Consider the following 17,618-nt stretch of genomic DNA (forward strand, 5'->3'; position numbering starts at 1 on the left):
CTGATAAGAGACAGTTCATTCTGCTGTATAATTCAGAATGTAGGCACAGCTGGCAAAGCAAATAAACGCAGTGACAAGGACTGCCTAAAATGAAATAAATGTTCAAGGAATATATCTTCAAGTGTGCAAATGACACACTTGCCACACTTGAGAGGTCAGAATTATATAATCACTTGGAACTATTTCAAAATCCTCCAGTTTCCATTTTAGTTTCTATTTCAGAATCTTTTAATGCATTGAAATCTCCCCAGTTTGAAAGTATCCTTTAAAAAGTCACTATTCTGGGAAAGCTTCATTCAAGGCAAAAGTAAAGTTGAGAATGAGACAGAAGTAGGAAACTTTGGTGGAATAACAACCTCAGCAGCTTACAAAAAAGAAAACAGTTGTACAAATTCAGCTCACTTTTTCATATTTGTCAGTGATATATTTCAACATTACTATTTATATCTCACTTCTCAAATTACTGCAAACTTTCATGAAAAAGCTGCTCAAAAGAAAAACTAAATGCTTCTATTTCTCCCTGAAATCAGTGGAAGTTTAAAACATTGCATCTAACTTTATTAATGTACATTCTCATTGTACATGTTTTGCAGAGCAAGGAATAGACAAATACATTTTTTTTGCAAAAATCATCGAAAATAGCAAAAAGTCAACAAATCAACATTGATTTTGATCATGTGTCTACACATATAGTTCTTCCTCCAATAATTTGCAATAAATTGCATTCTATTGCTTTTTAGTTTCTTTAAAAAGTTATACCAGTAAATAAACTTACATAAGTTATAAATCTGCACCTATTATTTGAACATAATTAAGTATATATGTGGCCCAAAATCAAGAGATTAAATCTGGATTATTACTGTCACAATTGCTAATTGCCTCTTTCCATGGCTGTGCTAATTGCCTACATTTGAATAGGTGGAAGACTGTACTGGCATGAAATGACTATTCCCAGGGATAATGGTACTGTGGAAGTCCTGATGTCAGATTTTCATTCTCAAACCAGAGCAGTGAATCCTCTCAATTCTTTACCAGTACCAGCCTATTGTTGGTTTATTGCCTGATCTGAGTTTAGGCATTGAGCAACTGTAAGATAAGGATGTAGTGTATTAGTGATAAGCATCTGTCAGCCCCTTTCCCGCAAGCTGCCAGAAAGATGTGTGTTTTACCACTATAATGTTTAAGCAAATGAAAGCTGTTTCAGATTATGCCAATCTCCTTTCTGTATAGCCAGTAGAAATCCTCAACCTGTGGTATTCCAGGGATGGAGAGAAGGCAGAGATGAATCAATAGTGATTCTTTGAATCCCAGCTCAGTTTGTTCTCCGAAATAAACAATTGCTGGCACAGCTGATCTCCGTCCTATCACTATCGGCCGGGGAGGGCAACTTTTCAAAACGCAATGACTCACACCGGTCGGCAGCCGGCTTCTCCTTCGTACTCGAAAAGCCGAACATCTTAGGCTCGCCCGAGTTGCTTTTTCGCGAGTTTCTCAATCTGCGTTTGCCACACGAAAGCAGCGTCGACGAAACTTTGTCGGCCAATCGAAGGCGGAGAAGGGAGGCAACCCCCTTGCTCGGACTCGCCCAGTCCGCCCTCCCGATGGTGCTGAAAAGGACAGTGTCAAGTTCCCCGAAGCCTCAGTCGGAGGGAGATGACTTCCCAGCAAGGAGAAACCGGGATCAGGCGGAGGAGGGAGGCTGATCCTGCGGCCGATCAGTCCGGCCCTTCGCGGTGGTTTACCTGGGAAGAGATCGGGCTGCGCACTGGCCAGGAAAACTCGTCACGGGAGCGCTGGCTGGTGATTGACAGGAAAGTCTATGACATCAGCCGGTTCCACAGGAGGCACCCGGGGGGCTCTCGGACTATCAGCTCGTATGCAGGGCAGGATGCCACGGTAAGGCGCGGGGCAGCTGACGAGGCGAGGACTCGGGTGGCCAGTTTCTTTCGCTCCCGTAAAGTGTCACAGGGAATACCATAGTTTACGCAATTCTAATATTTGTAGCTATGGGCACGGCACTTAAATATCTTTTCCAAGGCTTCTGTGGTAGCTCTACTGAGTGCTAGTCAGATTTATTGATTGCTTGTTCCTTTACCGTTCAGGGTTGATTCTATTTGTCATTTTCAGTCTCTTCACTGCCAATGTCCTTGTACGTGGTTATAATTAGTTTGGTCTTCTTCACATATTTAATTTTAATCCCATTTTCCACTCTGCTCCTTGACTTTTATCATGAAAACTTGCAGATTTTCTGTATATTCAGCTTCAGGGTAGGGCTATCAGCCTAATACAGGCTGTTGATGTTTCTTCCTCCAATGTTAAAACCAGTTGCCCTTCATATATATTCAGCATATAAATTGAATATAAGGGTCAAGTACACAGCCTTGTACCCTTTTGCTAACCTGGAGTCAGTCTGTTTTGCCATGTTCTGCCTATATTGTGGCTTCCTGACTTGTATGTAAGTTTCTCATGAGGACGACAGATTCCCATTTTTCTGAACACTTTTCAAAAGTCTTTCTATACTATATGAAGCAAATATTGACTTTCTTTTTGCTAGTATTTGGCTTTCTCAGTTATTTACAAAGCATTCCATTTATTCTGCTCTTTGCTCAGTTTGTGGAGCTACACTTTAAGAAAGGTCCAAAACAGTTGGAACAGGAGCCACAAAGAGAGAGTGAGGTGGTTGTTGAAGGAATTGTTAAACTGAACTATTGAGCCTAGAGAAGAAAAGTCTTAAGTGAGACTGAGTAAACAGGCTTAATGTGGAGGAAGCAAGTGTTGTGTGAGAATGGAACCACTGATTGAGGGAAAGATGTGGGCTTCCTTTTTGGATGTCTTCAGGCAGAGATGAGGCAGCCTTCCTAAAAGCCATTTGGATGGCTTTTTAATATTGTAAATTTGGGGGTTTTAATTTGGTTTTAGACTGTTTTTAACTATAAACAAGTTCGGGCATTATACAGACTGTATGTTTACGTTGGTTGTCTAGTGTTTCGTGTTCTGCTTTGTTGTCTTTATATGTACTGTCTGTACACCGCCCCGAGTCCCTGCGGGGAGAGGGGGCGGTATATAAATTTAATAAAACTCAAACTCAAACTCAATCTTAGGCTAATCACTTTATCTCAGCCCTAGGAAGGAAGGAGTGGCAAGTCACTTCTGAAAAACCTTGCCAACAAAAAATGTCCAACAGTCCCTGAGAATTGGACATGACTGAACAGAAGAAAATAATAATAATTTTATCATCATTTAAAAAATAAGACTGCACTCAGTCGCTATAACCCACTTTCAAAGCACATTACACATTTTTTTCCTGTTACCTTTTATTTACGTATTAATTGTTTAAATTTTTTTGATAAATATTTTCAGCATACTAGTAAAATCAAATACAAATGAAACTCAGACAAATAAAAAAGGGAAAGAATTTTTTAAAAATGGAAGTGTTTAAAGGTTGAATTATGGCAACTGGACCAAACTTTGTTAATCTTAGATATTCAGTTGGTCATCCAAGTAACTTCATCAGTCAGAGTTAAAATTACCGGTAGTTAGGCAAAGTCAGAGAGTCATTGGAATGTATCAACTCTTGCCGCACCAATTTCAGGTGTTTCTCCCTGAATGAGTTGCAATATATAGGTCAAGGAAGGTTTAATTATCCAGGCCAAAAGTGATTAAAGGTTGAATTATGGAACTGGAACGAACTTTGTTAACCTGCCATGTTAATTTGAGATTTAGAGAGTCAGGATTCAAATGAAATGGGTGTGGCAAGAGTTGGTACATTCCAATGATTCTCTGCCTAATTTTTACTCTGACTGATGAAGATGCTTGGCTTAGCAATGAAACATCTCAGATTAACAAAGTTTGTTCCAGTTTCATGTTCCAGTTCCACCTGTCATCTATTGCTCCAGACTTTACTTGAAGCCAAAATCATTTTCTAATAATTATAGTTTTGAATTAATCATAACCCTTCAGAGCTAATTTCTGAAATAGTGCAAGTGTTTCAATATCTTCGGTCAAGCACCTCCTGGGAATTATGTCTGTCATGCTTTGAATTGGAGAGAATAAAGATAAGAAGCAAATATAACCACTCAGCCTAAACATGTTTCTTCCAGGTTGACTTTAAATTGGTTCTTTATTATAATATTTTTCCCTTTTTTCTTTATGTTTTGGCTTTAGGATCCTTTTACAGCCTTTCACCTTGACAAGACCCTAGTAAGGAAGCACATGGCATCACTTTTGATTGGGGAATTGGCACCTGATCAGCCCAGCTTTGAACCCAGTAAAAATGTAAGTTGGGAGACAGAAAATTGAGGTAGTGGCTTATGGTGTTAAACTGCAAACCCTTAATTATTATTGGGTTGACTCAAAGATCGCTTTTGTCATTAAAACTGATCTAATATTAAGGTCAACAGAAGAGATTTTATAAGGTGCTCCTCAATCATTCTGCATTGTCTCTTGGCATTTCTAAAAACAGTGAAAGTCCATTTCCTTCAGCCGACTTTAAATTATGAAGTGATCTTAATATCTGCCATTTCATTCCCTTCCACTTTCCACCTCGTTGCCCTGAAGCCGCACTTGATTCTTAGCAAATATATCGGGAGGATGTCTTCACTATCACTCACACTTAGCCTCCTCTCATCTCCCTGTCTGCTTCCACTAAGCAAGCAAGACTCTAATCCACAGTGAGAGTGACATGGAGATAGCCCTGTTTGCTTCTTTAGGCTCCACAGATTCAAAATGAGTCCAAATAACCCCTCCCCCCATGATGACGCTTCTGTCATCTCAACAAAACATATCCAGTTAGTTTCCAATGTAGAGTGAATGTACTCAGTTTTACCCTTTTCATCCTCCACATGTAGAGCAACCTAATTTTATGTCATATCAAATGATTTTTCATCTGATTCTGTCAAACAAGATCCAAGGTATTTTTAAAAGTGTAGTTGGCTATCAGATTGGGCAAGTAAACTCAGTTCTTTTGGGCTGCCTTCCTCAGCCTCTGCCTAATTAATCCCAGCCTGTTTTCATAAGATTAACAAACAGGTGACTGCAATGCAGCCTCAGAGAGTCCGGAGAAAATGGTTTATCTGGATCTTTTTCAGTCAGGTTTCAGGCGTGGGCAGAGCCCTGAAATAGCCTTGATCATGCTTGGGAATGTCCTGTGGTGGGACCTCTGGCCAATAGGTTTCTAATGATGTAACCTGCTAAATGTTATTGAGTGGGCAGCTGTATGAAGTGATTAAAGTAGGTAAATAGAGCCCCATTGAGTTCAATAAACAGTTAATCAGAAATAATAATTAATATTAATTCATAATATTAATTGCGTATTTTATAATTGTAATAAAATACTACATTTAAGTAAACATTAATGAAATTGAAATATAGTACAAATATATTCTATAAATGAATGTAATGTGCCAATAGTTTACAATAATTATACAAATAAAAATAGTACTGAATAACACAACAGTCAGTGGTTTGCTTAAATTAGTAATTCTCCAACTATAGATTAGTATGTGCATTGGAGGAATATATAAATTGGTGCTGCCTTGTGGACACTCAATAAAGCCATACATTACCAAACTATACCAAGCTATACCATGAAATCATATATATATCTCCCTCCGTCCCCCCTGTTTCTGTTTCCCCATTAGTGCTTTTTGCCAAGATTATTAAATAAGATAGGCATTGATTTCTAGCATCCCAAACATGAGCTCTAATTTGTCTAGCAGTCACTAAGTAGAAAAATAGTTTATTTATGCAACCATTTTTCATTTGTTTTCTTCCGCATTTAATGTTTTTGAAAGAGTATTAAAAGTTTGGAAGGTAAAGGATATTTGGAGGACAATTACACCAAGAGTTCTTGATGTTAACTGTTGATGCCACTGGCTAGCTATGCTGTATCCATAAAGTCAAAACTCCTGCAAATTTTCTGAATTTTTTTCCATAGCAATTATTAATAGAAGATTTTCGGGAACTGCTGTCCACTATTAAAAAGATGGGACTCTTCAAGCCAAACCAATTGTTCTTTTTCTTGATGCTTCTGCATATTTTAGTACTGGATGCTGCTGGCTGGTTTGTTTTGTGGTATTTTGGACTATCTATGACATCTTTTCTTATTGCCACAGTGTTGATGACCTTTGCTCAGGTAATATTCTTGCCTTTATTTTTAGCTAAAATTGCATTTTCCGCTAGTTTGGCTTCCTACAGCAGGCTGTCTTTCAACCAAATGAAAATAATTTCTTTATAAAGAAAATAACACATATTCAATTGTCATGCGCTTTGAGAAGGTTGCATTGAATTACATCTGTGGTTCTATTGTAGAATTGGTTTCTTGTGCCTATCCTGCTTGGAATGCTTCTCTGGGTGGCTGCCACTTTGATTGAATAAAAAAATCCTAGAATGAATGAATCTTTATTTTATCTATCCCAGCAGTTCTTGCATAGCTATTACCATTGGATATAAGTTGTAGGAGTGACACAAAAGGTAGTCCTTCTGTGGCGAATCACCCTTTTCTTTTAGTCTCAAGCAGGCTGGCTAGGACATGATTTGGGACATCTTTCAGTCTTCAGTAATCCAAAATGGAACCACCATTTTCAAGAATTTGTAATGTGCCATTTAAAGGTAAGTAAGGTATATTATTCTTAGAATGTTCCATGGAATTGAAGGGAAAGAATATGGAATATTACAAATATACATGAAAAAGTTTCATGAGTAAATATCAAATGTGTTGTGTTATTTATCCGTTTCTAGTTTCTCTAAATTATGGAAAAGTGGGAGGAAATGTCATTAAATTTTACTTTAGTAGTAGATATAATATTCCTAATCCATTTTATGAATTCCAAGGGATTTTCAAATCTATTAAACACTAGCAGATAACCCCGCATTCCCTCGGTATTTATTTACACCCAATAACCCTTACCAGAGAAAGTCCCCTTATAGAGTACTGTGAAGCTGTTACCATGGCAACTGCACTGTAGATGCCATTTTAAGGCACAACAGGGTGTATCTTAACAGAACTTGAATCTAAAAATGTAAACTACTACTTTCAAAAGTACTGTGATTTGACAGTATAGATATAATTCATTCCTTTTCATTTTAGCAGCCCAGGCATTCCAGAGTGATGCTGGAATACACACACACAGAGACAGACACACACACACACTCACACACACTGTGGGGATGTTGGGCTGTCTTACCCCAACAGACTTTCCAGACATAAAGTCATCTGTGTATTAGGTTTGGTTGAAATTGCTAAAGGCATTCCTGAGTTATGCTGGAACATACACACATAGCCATAGAGGTAGAAAGAAAGAAAGAAAGAAAGAAAGAAAGAAAGAAAGAAAGAAAGAAAGAAAGAAAGAAAGAAAGAAAGAAAGATAGATAGATGATAGATAGATAGATAGACAAATAATGAACATAAATTGTTTATGTATTTTATCAAAAGTTTTTCAGCATCTAATAATGAGATTACAAGTTGACCTTTATTTTAAGTCTATTATATCTACAGTAAACCGTATATCATCTAATGCATGCCTAGTTTTTTTTATACTGCTTGAACATTCTTAATAACAAATGGTATCATTTTGCTATAATCTATTTCCTAGCACTGCTATTAAAATCTTTGTATCAACATTATCAGTGAAATTAGATCAGCATATCAGGTGTTATTTTCACCTGCTTTTGTCTGATTAAATGCCAGTGATAAAATTCCCTGATCAATAAGCCTGATTAAATGCCAGTGACAAAGGAAGGACAATATTGCTCCCAAAGCTAATAGGGACTGTACTACAGGTGAGTTGAAGAGAAATAAGAATAAAATGGTATGGAAGCAAGAAAAAGCAAAACTCATTAAATGAGAGATAGAGCAGAACAGATGTAGGTCTCTATTTTGTTTTCTGTTTCTCCCCACAGGTGAATCTCTCTAAATACATAAATAGCAGAGCAGCACCTCTTCCAGTGCTTTGACAGGCAGGGTTTTGAAAGGTGATAAAACTCATTTGCCACCTAGTCATGTTAATATCAGGGAACTCATTAAAGTACTCAGGATTCCCCCCCAGTTTTGTCCACATATGCAATGAATGCTTGAAAGCTAGAAAGTGCACTTAATCTTCAAACTGTTTTGAACCTGTGCAAGATAATTCAGAGTCAGCTGATTCAACATCTCAAACTTATTTGAAAATCCGATTCAAAGTTTCAATGGAATCTCCTCTGTATTACCTCTTCAAAGCAGAGCAATCTTTAACAACAGCCTGAATGCTTTCTTTCACTCTTCCTCTACAGGGGCTTTCAGCTAATTGGTGGTCTTTTCACCATTCCCAGCATCATGCTAAGCCCAACTGTTTTGAGAAGGACCCAGATGTTTCATTTCATCCCTTTATTTTGTCATTAGGGGAAACTCTTTCTTTGGAGGTAAGAAGCAACTGCTTAGATGACAACAGATTTTACTGAACCCTGGCCATTCTCCTTTCAGATCAGCATTCAGAACAGCAACTGTTAAGCCATTTCATTGTCAATTTGTTAGAGTTGAACACAGTCTACTGGGTTTATTATTTATATTTATTAGCAGCGTTTGATAAGACAGATCTCATTGAGATAGTAGATTAGTAGGGTTGGACAAAATGTTCACCCAAGGTGGCCATAACAAAAGTGTATTTCTCTATATGGACCAAAGGTGGTATCCAGCAAATTCTTACAGGACCTGGAGAACCGGCAATGGAAATTTTGAGAATGGGGAGGGAATGGGGATTTTGCAGTATCCTTTCCTCTGCCATGCCCACAAAGCCATGTCCACAGAACCGGTAGTAAAAAAGTTTGAATCCCACCACTGATAATGGACCCCTGCTTTCTGAGGCTGCGTGGCATTGTCCAAGGAGAAACTAGATCTCGCAATCTTGCAGTTTCTAGCCTGATGCCTTAAAACTGGTTCTCTTATGGTAGTTTATAGCTATAGGTGAATATTATGAACTGGATTATTGAGAAATTATCTCACGGGATTGACTGAACAATCATGTACAAAAGGATTCTGAGGAAAGCAGCAAGTTTTTATGGCCATGTGAGCGCAATCCTGAGAAGTTGTGTTAGGGAAGCAAAGTAACAGATTGTCTTCCTGTCCAAAAATCCTGGCAGCTCTGATAGGAATAGGATAGATTAAAAGATGGAGGGTGGCATGGAGCTTAAGCATCTATTTGTTTGTTCTCTTTGCACTTTCTCTGGTTAATGTTATGGATTGGATTTACTATTGTGTGAATTATCTCAGTGGATTGTTTCAGATTTGATAAGCATATTCTGCCTTGGCTGTTTCTTCAAACAAAGAAAATATAGAATTACTTATGCCTTACAAGCAGAAATACTGTTAGAAAATGTTCTATCTCTGATGGTTGTATGTTTTTGAGAATGTGGCAGTTAGTAAAAATATCAAAATGAAGAAGCTGCCTATTTAGCAGGTCAATCAGTAATGCTTTCCTTTGGGGTCTTCTACTAATGGGACGATTAGTAAAAGTTTATCTAGTGTTTCTGCTACCAAAAGGGACAGCTTCCTTTCCTGACTAACAAATCTAAGTTTAAGTCTGTTCTTTCTGTATTACTATTGCAGGGCTTAATTTTACAAGCTATCTTGCTCTGCGATGTCTTTCTGCACCTGGAATATTTGAAAAAAAAGACTGCAATCTATTCTAACTACCACAATTACAATTTATTATTGTGACAGCTATGTACATCTCACTTTTTTTCCTGCCTGAGAATTTATTTCACGGAGCAGATGAAAAGGATGTTATAGAAATGGAGCCTTAAGTTATAATTACCTATTGAAAGTTATTTGCTTTTTTCATGCCTTTCCTTTACAGTTGGGTTTGCAGAAAAAGAAATACATGCCTTATAAGTACCAGCACAAGTATTTTTTCTTCAGTGAGTATCTTTTCTCCCCCTACCTCCTATTGAACTCCAAATGAACTTTTTCTTCTGTCAAAAAAACAATTTCCACATCATCTTTGGACTCTTATCTTTTCAACCATGAGCTCATGGGCAGATTATATATATGCATTCTACACAATCCCCAGCACAGTGCAGATTAATAACACCTCTTATTAAGATAAATGATAATGATAAGATAAAGAGGAGGAGGGAAGAAGAAGAGCAGTAGTAGCAACTACAGAACATTGCAGAGAATGAGGAGGAAATCTTTCCTTTCTGAGAACACACAGATTCCCATGAGTTTAATCTACATATTTAAGGTGGAGGGAGGCATCCTGATTCTCAGTCCATACCTTCAGAAACAGACTATGCCTAAACAGTGCAAAGAGAGAAATGCCAACCTGGAGAGGGTATTGCACTTTCTCATGCAACTGCTCAATTATTTGATGCTCTATAGACACAACTGAGGAGCATCATAAATCAAATTACAGTGGAAGAAAATTGCCATGGAAGAGAGACAGGAACATAATGGAGAATATAGTCCAACCTCTTCACCAGCAGTTGTTTTTCTTTTTGAAACTGCTTTATTCATAAGATCATAAATGGTGCCTGCTGGATCTAATCCTTGGCCCATCAAGTTCAGCAGTCAATTCTCACAATAACCAACCAAGGAAATCCACTGGTCTTCCTTCAGATGTCCTTCAGAGGCTACCACACTGCCATCCAAGCTAATAACCATTGAATCTCATGAACTCCATGACTTGGTCCATCCTTTATTGAAGCCAGTCAAGCTAGTGGCAGCACAACTAGTTGCTTACAGCAGTTCAGAGGGAATCTCTATCATAAGTATTTTTTTAAAAAAAAACTCTCTCCAATTAGATTAAGTGTTGAGTCTGAGTCTCAAGAACCACTAACTTGTTGGACTCTGAACAAGTTAAAAAAAAAACCTTCCTATAAGGGTTAGGGAGATATTTTATTAAGAAAAAAACCCAAGCTATAAACGCAAAATTTGTAACTTACAAGTGTAAGTATGTTTCCTATTTCCTCTACTTTACATTTTATTCTATTACTATTTCTATATTGTTACATTAATTACAATTATTATAATTATTACAATTATTATATTCTATTACAATATTGTATTCTGTATTTTGCAACTTTCCTTGTTGTGCCTCTGTGCTTCTTTTCCTCTGGACTATTAATCCGTTCCCCTCTTTTGAAGGAAAAATGCCTTTTATTCAGGTGATTCCAATAGAAGATAATATTTGTAGCTGGGGTGGAACTGTGGGGTCCTTGGTGCTCCTTGTGGCCAGTAATTTTCTTGCAGACGTTTCATTACCCAATTAGGTAACATCATTGGTGCTAGAAGGTAGTGGGGTTTGCTCTCTTTATATATACTAGTAGGTTGCCCTATATCTAGTTTTAGGTTTTATATTGTTATAAGTCACCCAGAGTTGTATTTTACAAGATGGGTAGTTTTACAAGATGTCTCTTATGAATGAATATATAAACACGTGAGAGCTGGTCTCACTGGATTTACCAGGGCTTTCCTCTAAATAAATCTGAATGGAGTAAGATAGTATTGTCCACTTATCACAAGGAATAACAGAGCTTCCTTTAGCTCATTCAAGTGTATTTTAGTCAATTGGTTCTAATGGAGCCAGCACAAATAGTTTGAGTGGCACAATTCAGGCAGTCTCTGCCACATACAAGTTTTTGAGTTGATTAATTTTTGATGATGAGATTCTCAACTACAATTATAATTGTTAAATGAAATGGTAGATACAAATTATTTCAGGGGTGTGGTTGATGTTTCTTTTATGTTTAGAAAGGACAGTTAATGGTTATATGCATCTTGTTTCCTTCTGCAGCATTGCCACTGATGATAATGCCTACTTTTCAAGTTTACTCATTGTACTTTATATTCCAACGCAAGCTCTGGAGGGTGAGTACACAAATGATCCATACAAAATATTAAATAATTCAATACTGAGACACCCCTCCCCCATGGTATGTTTGTAGGTTTAGAATTTTATTTCCTTAAGAGGATTTGAAAAGGCTAAACCATTTTAGGCGCGTATAAAAGTTTGCATGGCGATATTGTTAATGGGAAAATCAATGTCACCCAATTCCAAAGTGCTTCCAGATGAACTATTGCTGGCTATCAAAAGGCCTTTTATGAAGAAGGCATTCAATTTTTGCCTGGGAAAACAAACATATAGAAGGCATGTTGGGGAAACATTAGAGGCAACTAGACAATGATTGAAATAAGAATGTAAAAGAATTACAATCTAGTTTTCTCAAGTAATGATTATGAGGGCTTTGATTAAAAAATGATTTATGGTGGCTTGAATAAAACTACAAAGTTATGGTTCATCTTTTAAAGAAAAATATCTAGAGGAATTGGAAACGGGGTTGGGCTTATTTTTTTCTAATATAGAAGATGGGATACAAGACTTTTCCAGCCTTGTTTAAAGTGGAAATTTGCCATGCACTCTTGTCAAGTGCTCTAATTAAAAATGGCTGAAATTTGTGGGATAATCAAAGCTAATAAAATCCCTACATTCTCACCTGATATCACGTAAACATGTCAATTATTGAAAATAATATTTTTATGAGCTCAATAATATTTTTATGTTGCTCCATAAGCAGAGCAATACTGGTGCTTAAAACACACATGGTCTCTTGTATTGATAATCACTACATAAAAAGATTGTCTTCCCTGGTTAATTAAAAAAAACCTTAATAACAACATGCAAAGAAACTTCTCTCCATCTCTATCACTTTCTGGAATGATGTGACCTCAAAATATTGTACTTTAAAGGAAACCAAGCATATGCAATCTTGTCTAGTGAATTTTTCTATGGCTCTTTTCAGTCAGTTAAATCTGTCAATCCATTAAAAAGGAACCCAGGGTAGAACTGGTTCTGTCAAAATGGGCAGAAAACAGAGCAGAGTTCATCTGGAGAAGATATACATCTGGATCTCATTAAGATGCCATGCAGGGTGTCTACTTGGGGCAAGGAAAGATGCTATTCTAATCTCCATTCCTTCTCTTTTCTTCTACAGGAAATGGCATGGACTCTGGCATATTTTATCCGATTCTTTCTTGCCTTCAGCCCCATTTTGGGATTCAAGGGTGTTTTGGGATACTTCGTTCTTTTGGAGTACTGTTCATCATATATACTATTTTCTTTGTGTTTCACTATCCCTTCCCAGACCCAGACTATTCTCTAGGTTATCCTTTCCCTAATTTCCATATGTGTGGGCTTAAACTCTATCATTGCCATTATAATAGCTATCTGGGATATAGCCAAACCACTCTGTAGTCTCCATTTGGGATCAGTTTCCATGGCATCTGGTCAAATTTCCAAATTTGTCCACCAACTCAGAAAGATTGGGGGTCCTGGTCTTTGGTTCGAATCTGACTCATTGTCACTGGAGGAATGTTAGAAATGTATTGATTTCCATAGAAAGGCATCATTAGGTCTAGTAAATGACTTGCATTCTAAGCCTAACAAACAAACGAATCAATTTGTCCCACTATTCTACTTAAAGGCTTGTTTGTGTAGATATAGTTTCACTTTGCCTAATTTGCCTGACTTTGCCTCATTTCTGTCTCTCAGTGTTCTTGAGAGTATTATATTTACATGGATATCACAGTCGAGTCATCTTCCTATGACCATCGATCATGATAAAAACATGGATTGGTTTTCTACACAGGTAAGAGAGATCTGAGATATAAAATTGATGGCTGTATATGATTAAACTTTAGCTTGTCTGCATAATTTTATTATATGACAATAATTCACAGATCCATAATAATCAATTATAATTTGCACATGTGAAAATTGAATTCCTATTTTGATGTTATTTCTACCTTTTACAGTGCTTTTCTTATGATAGAAGTGTGTTTAGAAATGCAACACCTTTTCTTATAGATTATGATTGCCCTTGCTTTTGTTTGGACTTTATAAAAATGGAAATGAGATTCATTTCTTTGGCCTCATTTTAAGATAATAGCACTAACTGAAAAAGAAACCTGCCAGGGCATGAATCATTTCTCTCTTGTCCATTTCCAGGATCTGGTTTTGATCCAGATCAGGATATTCTTTTTAGAAAAGGAGGCCTGTGAGTTGAAATCAAATCAATTTTAATCCAAATAAGAGTTTATTAAATCCTTAGATGGCTACTCTGCTTTTCTTCTTTTAGCATTTAGAGTATCCAAATAATCAAACAGTTAATATATCTTATTTTGCATCTCTTTCAGCTCTGTGCTTATCCACCACTGTTTCAGGGGGTGGAGGCTTGACAAAACTACCCCCTTCTTTTTCAGCCCCACTGTTGATCAATCTTTTCTAGAAAGGGGCATTTCTGACAGAAGTTTAAAAAAAACCACAAATTTCCTCACACAGCCACCACACTGTTCTGCTTCAATATCACTCCTGCACACATTTTACTGTCCCAGTTGCCCCACCTTCGTGACTGCCCAAAAATGGCAGTTGCCCCTGCTGTCATTCGGGAGAGCTTGCTTTGCACCTAACGAGGAAATTGTAAGTTTCTCAAGGTCAGCAAAGAGCCTTTCCTTCCTTCACTGTCCCTCCAGGATAGCTATAAGGTCTCCCATCAGCATTTACCAGTTGGATTTCATGTGGCTCAGCAGAGCCTCACTATTTTCCAGCCCTTCTCACCATGATGTCAACTGTCCCAGGACATTCTTTTTAGAAAAGGAGGCCTGTGAGTTCAAATCATTCCAGACAACTTGGTTCAGTCTGGAATAAGTAAGGGGAAGATTTGAAAGTAACTATTAAAAAGAAATGTTTCACAAAATGAAAAATAAGTATATTACTAGAATTATTTTTTAATTCTCCTTATTTTCAAAACTGTACTCTGGTGACTATCAGATTTGATAACAAATGAGTATTTAAACTCTACTATTAGGGTAATATAATTTAAGATTTCCAAAATTCAATATGTTTGTCTACAAATACTAGTTATATACATACAATACCAACCAACATGAATATAAATATAAATCATGGACAAATATAAATGTATATTGTGGACATTTGCTTGATCTTCCTTCATTCACAGTATGTCTGGACTAAAACCTGTCCTTCTCTCTTCTCCCAGATTCAGTCAACGTGCAATGTGAATCAATCTTTTTTCAATGACTGGGTAACGGGGCACCTGAATTTTCAAATTGAGCACCAGTGAGTACTGATTTAGGGCAATAAGATTTTAAGCTATGAGTGAGAAACTGCTTCATAGTTTGAATAAGGCAAAAAGATAGTAAAGTATCACAATTTCTTTGCCTTCCTTTCTGCCTATAGTCTCTTCCCTACGATGCCTCGGCACAACTTTTGGAAGGTGGCTCCTTTGGTGAAATCCATGTGTGCTAAACATGGTATTGAGTATCAGTCAAAATCTATGTTCACTGGCTTCGCTGACATTGTGTAGTAAGTATCAGATTTCACCCCTATTATAAAGCATACTGTCAAGACATGTCAAATACCTAAAAGGATAAGTATCACTCACTGCGAGATTTTTGTGCTACTCTTTCTGTCCTCAATTTACTGCACTTGAATTCACTTTTCTGCTTGAATCAGAGGCAGGCTTTTTCTAAGTAGGACTTAACTCTCATGGCAAGGAAGAGAAACTTACTTTCTGTTATTTTCAGTTCCTTGAAGGTTGCGGGTGAAATCTGGTTCAAAGCATATCATCTTGATCAGAAAACACAAAATCCTAAAATCTGCCTTCAACAAGGGAAGAAGGGTGGAGATGAGATAGATCTGAGATGGACCTTGAGAGGCTTCAGGCATAGAAAACCTAGAGTAATTTCTGAATGAAACAGAATCCTGGAGAGCCTTTTGGCCTTGGCTGAACTTTTGGCATGTTTCCTAATGAGTATTAGCATTGCAAGCAACACCCACCCCCTTTCCTGCTTCTGGGTCTTGGGTGTATCATAAATAAATAAAGTTTCTTAATACTTCTCATTGAATTTCTTTGTTTCTTATTTTTACATATGACCTCTGTTTCGCACTTCTTGTGAAAATAAACTCAATGGCTATTGCAGTGGATTCTGGATTATGATATGAGATTAAATTGCATCAGCAGATACAAAAAGCAGCTAAGAAATCAATCCATATTTCTTCTATTTTGTTTTCAACATTTGGAGATTCTATATTATTTACTTGGTGTTTCTCTTACTCAGGGCTTCCAATACTGGGAGAAATCTACTAATTCTTCCACATTCATTAATAATAAGAGTAATGAAAAGGTATCTTGCACCACCAAACAAATAATATCACCAAGATGACAATGCATGTTTATATTTCTGTCCTTTTCTTCATTCTAGGGGCTTCTTCTTGGACTGGGAAGGTGACAGAGGTGGTAATCAGCAGCTTCTTAGCAGTTCTGGAGAACTGGTAGCAGAAATTTTGAGTAGTTCGGAGAACTGGTAAATACCACCTCTGACTGGTCCCGACCCTATCTATTCTCTGCCTCCCAAGTCCCAGCTTCCCCACTCCAGGGGAAAGTTACTGCAAAATCCCCATTTCCTCCCTATCAGCTGGGCGTCGGGAGGCAGAAAATAGATGGGGGCAGGGCCAGTCAGAGATATTTACCAGTTCTCCAAAGAACTCAAAATTTCTGCTACTGGTTCTCCCGAACTGCTCAGAACCTGCTGAATAACAGCTCTGATTAAGGGCCACCTGGAGGTTTCTCTGTGTCATTAGGGACACCTGAGTGGTACAAATGGATGTGGAGCCTTATTGGAACTGTTGAAAGGACTGTGTTATAGATTGGAGATAGATGATGTCATATCCCTCCCCCTCTGTTGAGAGTGGGATGTTCAATTTTGACATATATGACCTCTTTAATAATAATAATAATAATAAATTTGGATTTATTAGCCGCTCCCTTTCCAAGCAGGACTCGGGGCGGCGTACACTAGGACATATATAAACATACATATATACAAAGACATATATGCATACATGCATGGAGGAGGTAATAGATTACAACATTTAGACAATTAAAACCAGTAACATACCCCAATAATAAAAACCCAATATACAATAAAAATTTAAAATTTAAAAAGACAGTCAGGAGGAATATGAAAAATTACGGTTGAGCCAGGCCAGATAATTGAAAGAGGTGGGTCTTCAGCTGAACACGGAAGGAGCGGAGATCGGAAATAATCCTGATGTCACGGGGGAGGTCATTCCACAGGGCTGGGCCCATCACAGAGAAGGCTCTGCTCCTGGGTGTCGCCCCCCGACACTGTTTGGCGGACGGCACCCGGAGAAGTCCCTCTCTGTGTGAGCGAATTGGTCGTAGGGATGTGTGGGGCAGGAAAGAGGGACCCCCTCTTTCAAACCAGCGGTCATCTCTGTTCAAAATGTGGACTTTGCTGTCTTCAAAAGAGTTCCTTTGTCTTTCAAATGCATATGGACTGCTGAATCTAGTTATGATGGGGTTTTTTTTCTCCACATTGTGCCCTAACTACTGTTTCACTCAATGATCAAGATTCAGTCCCAATTTTGTTTGTAAGGTGAGGACTGCCTAAAATAAAATAAATTTTCAAGGAATATATCTTCAAGTGTGCAAATGACACACTTGCCACACTTGAGAGGTCAGAATTATATAGTCACTTGGAACTATTTCCAAATCCTTCAGTTTCAATTTCAGAATCTTTCAATTCATTGAAATCTCCCCAC

The 17,618-nt window shown here is 37.6% G+C and overlaps 1 protein-coding gene across 1 annotated transcript; it reads left to right on the top strand.

Annotated features, from left to right (window-relative positions):
• Window positions 1–1,653: 1,653 nt before the first annotated feature.
• On the top strand, window positions 1,654–15,893 carry LOC309382962 (acyl-CoA (8-3)-desaturase-like; the record flags this gene model as incomplete). The annotated part of the gene is made up of 12 exons (XM_081934953.1): window positions 1,654–1,896; window positions 4,165–4,275; window positions 5,936–6,133; window positions 6,508–6,609; window positions 8,269–8,397; window positions 9,831–9,891; window positions 11,769–11,842; window positions 12,967–13,064; window positions 13,524–13,620; window positions 15,031–15,110; window positions 15,231–15,356; window positions 15,578–15,893. The coding sequence occupies 12 exons, from the start codon at window positions 1,654–1,656 to the stop codon at window positions 15,744–15,746; spliced, it is 1,488 nt and encodes a 495-aa protein (XP_081791079.1). The 3' UTR covers window positions 15,747–15,893.
• Window positions 15,894–17,618: the final 1,725 nt, after the last annotated feature.

Source organism: Natrix helvetica (genome assembly GCF_964273705.1).
Source record: "Natrix helvetica genome assembly, chromosome: 1".
NCBI classification, from domain to species: Eukaryota; Metazoa; Chordata; class Lepidosauria; order Squamata; family Natricidae; genus Natrix; species Natrix helvetica.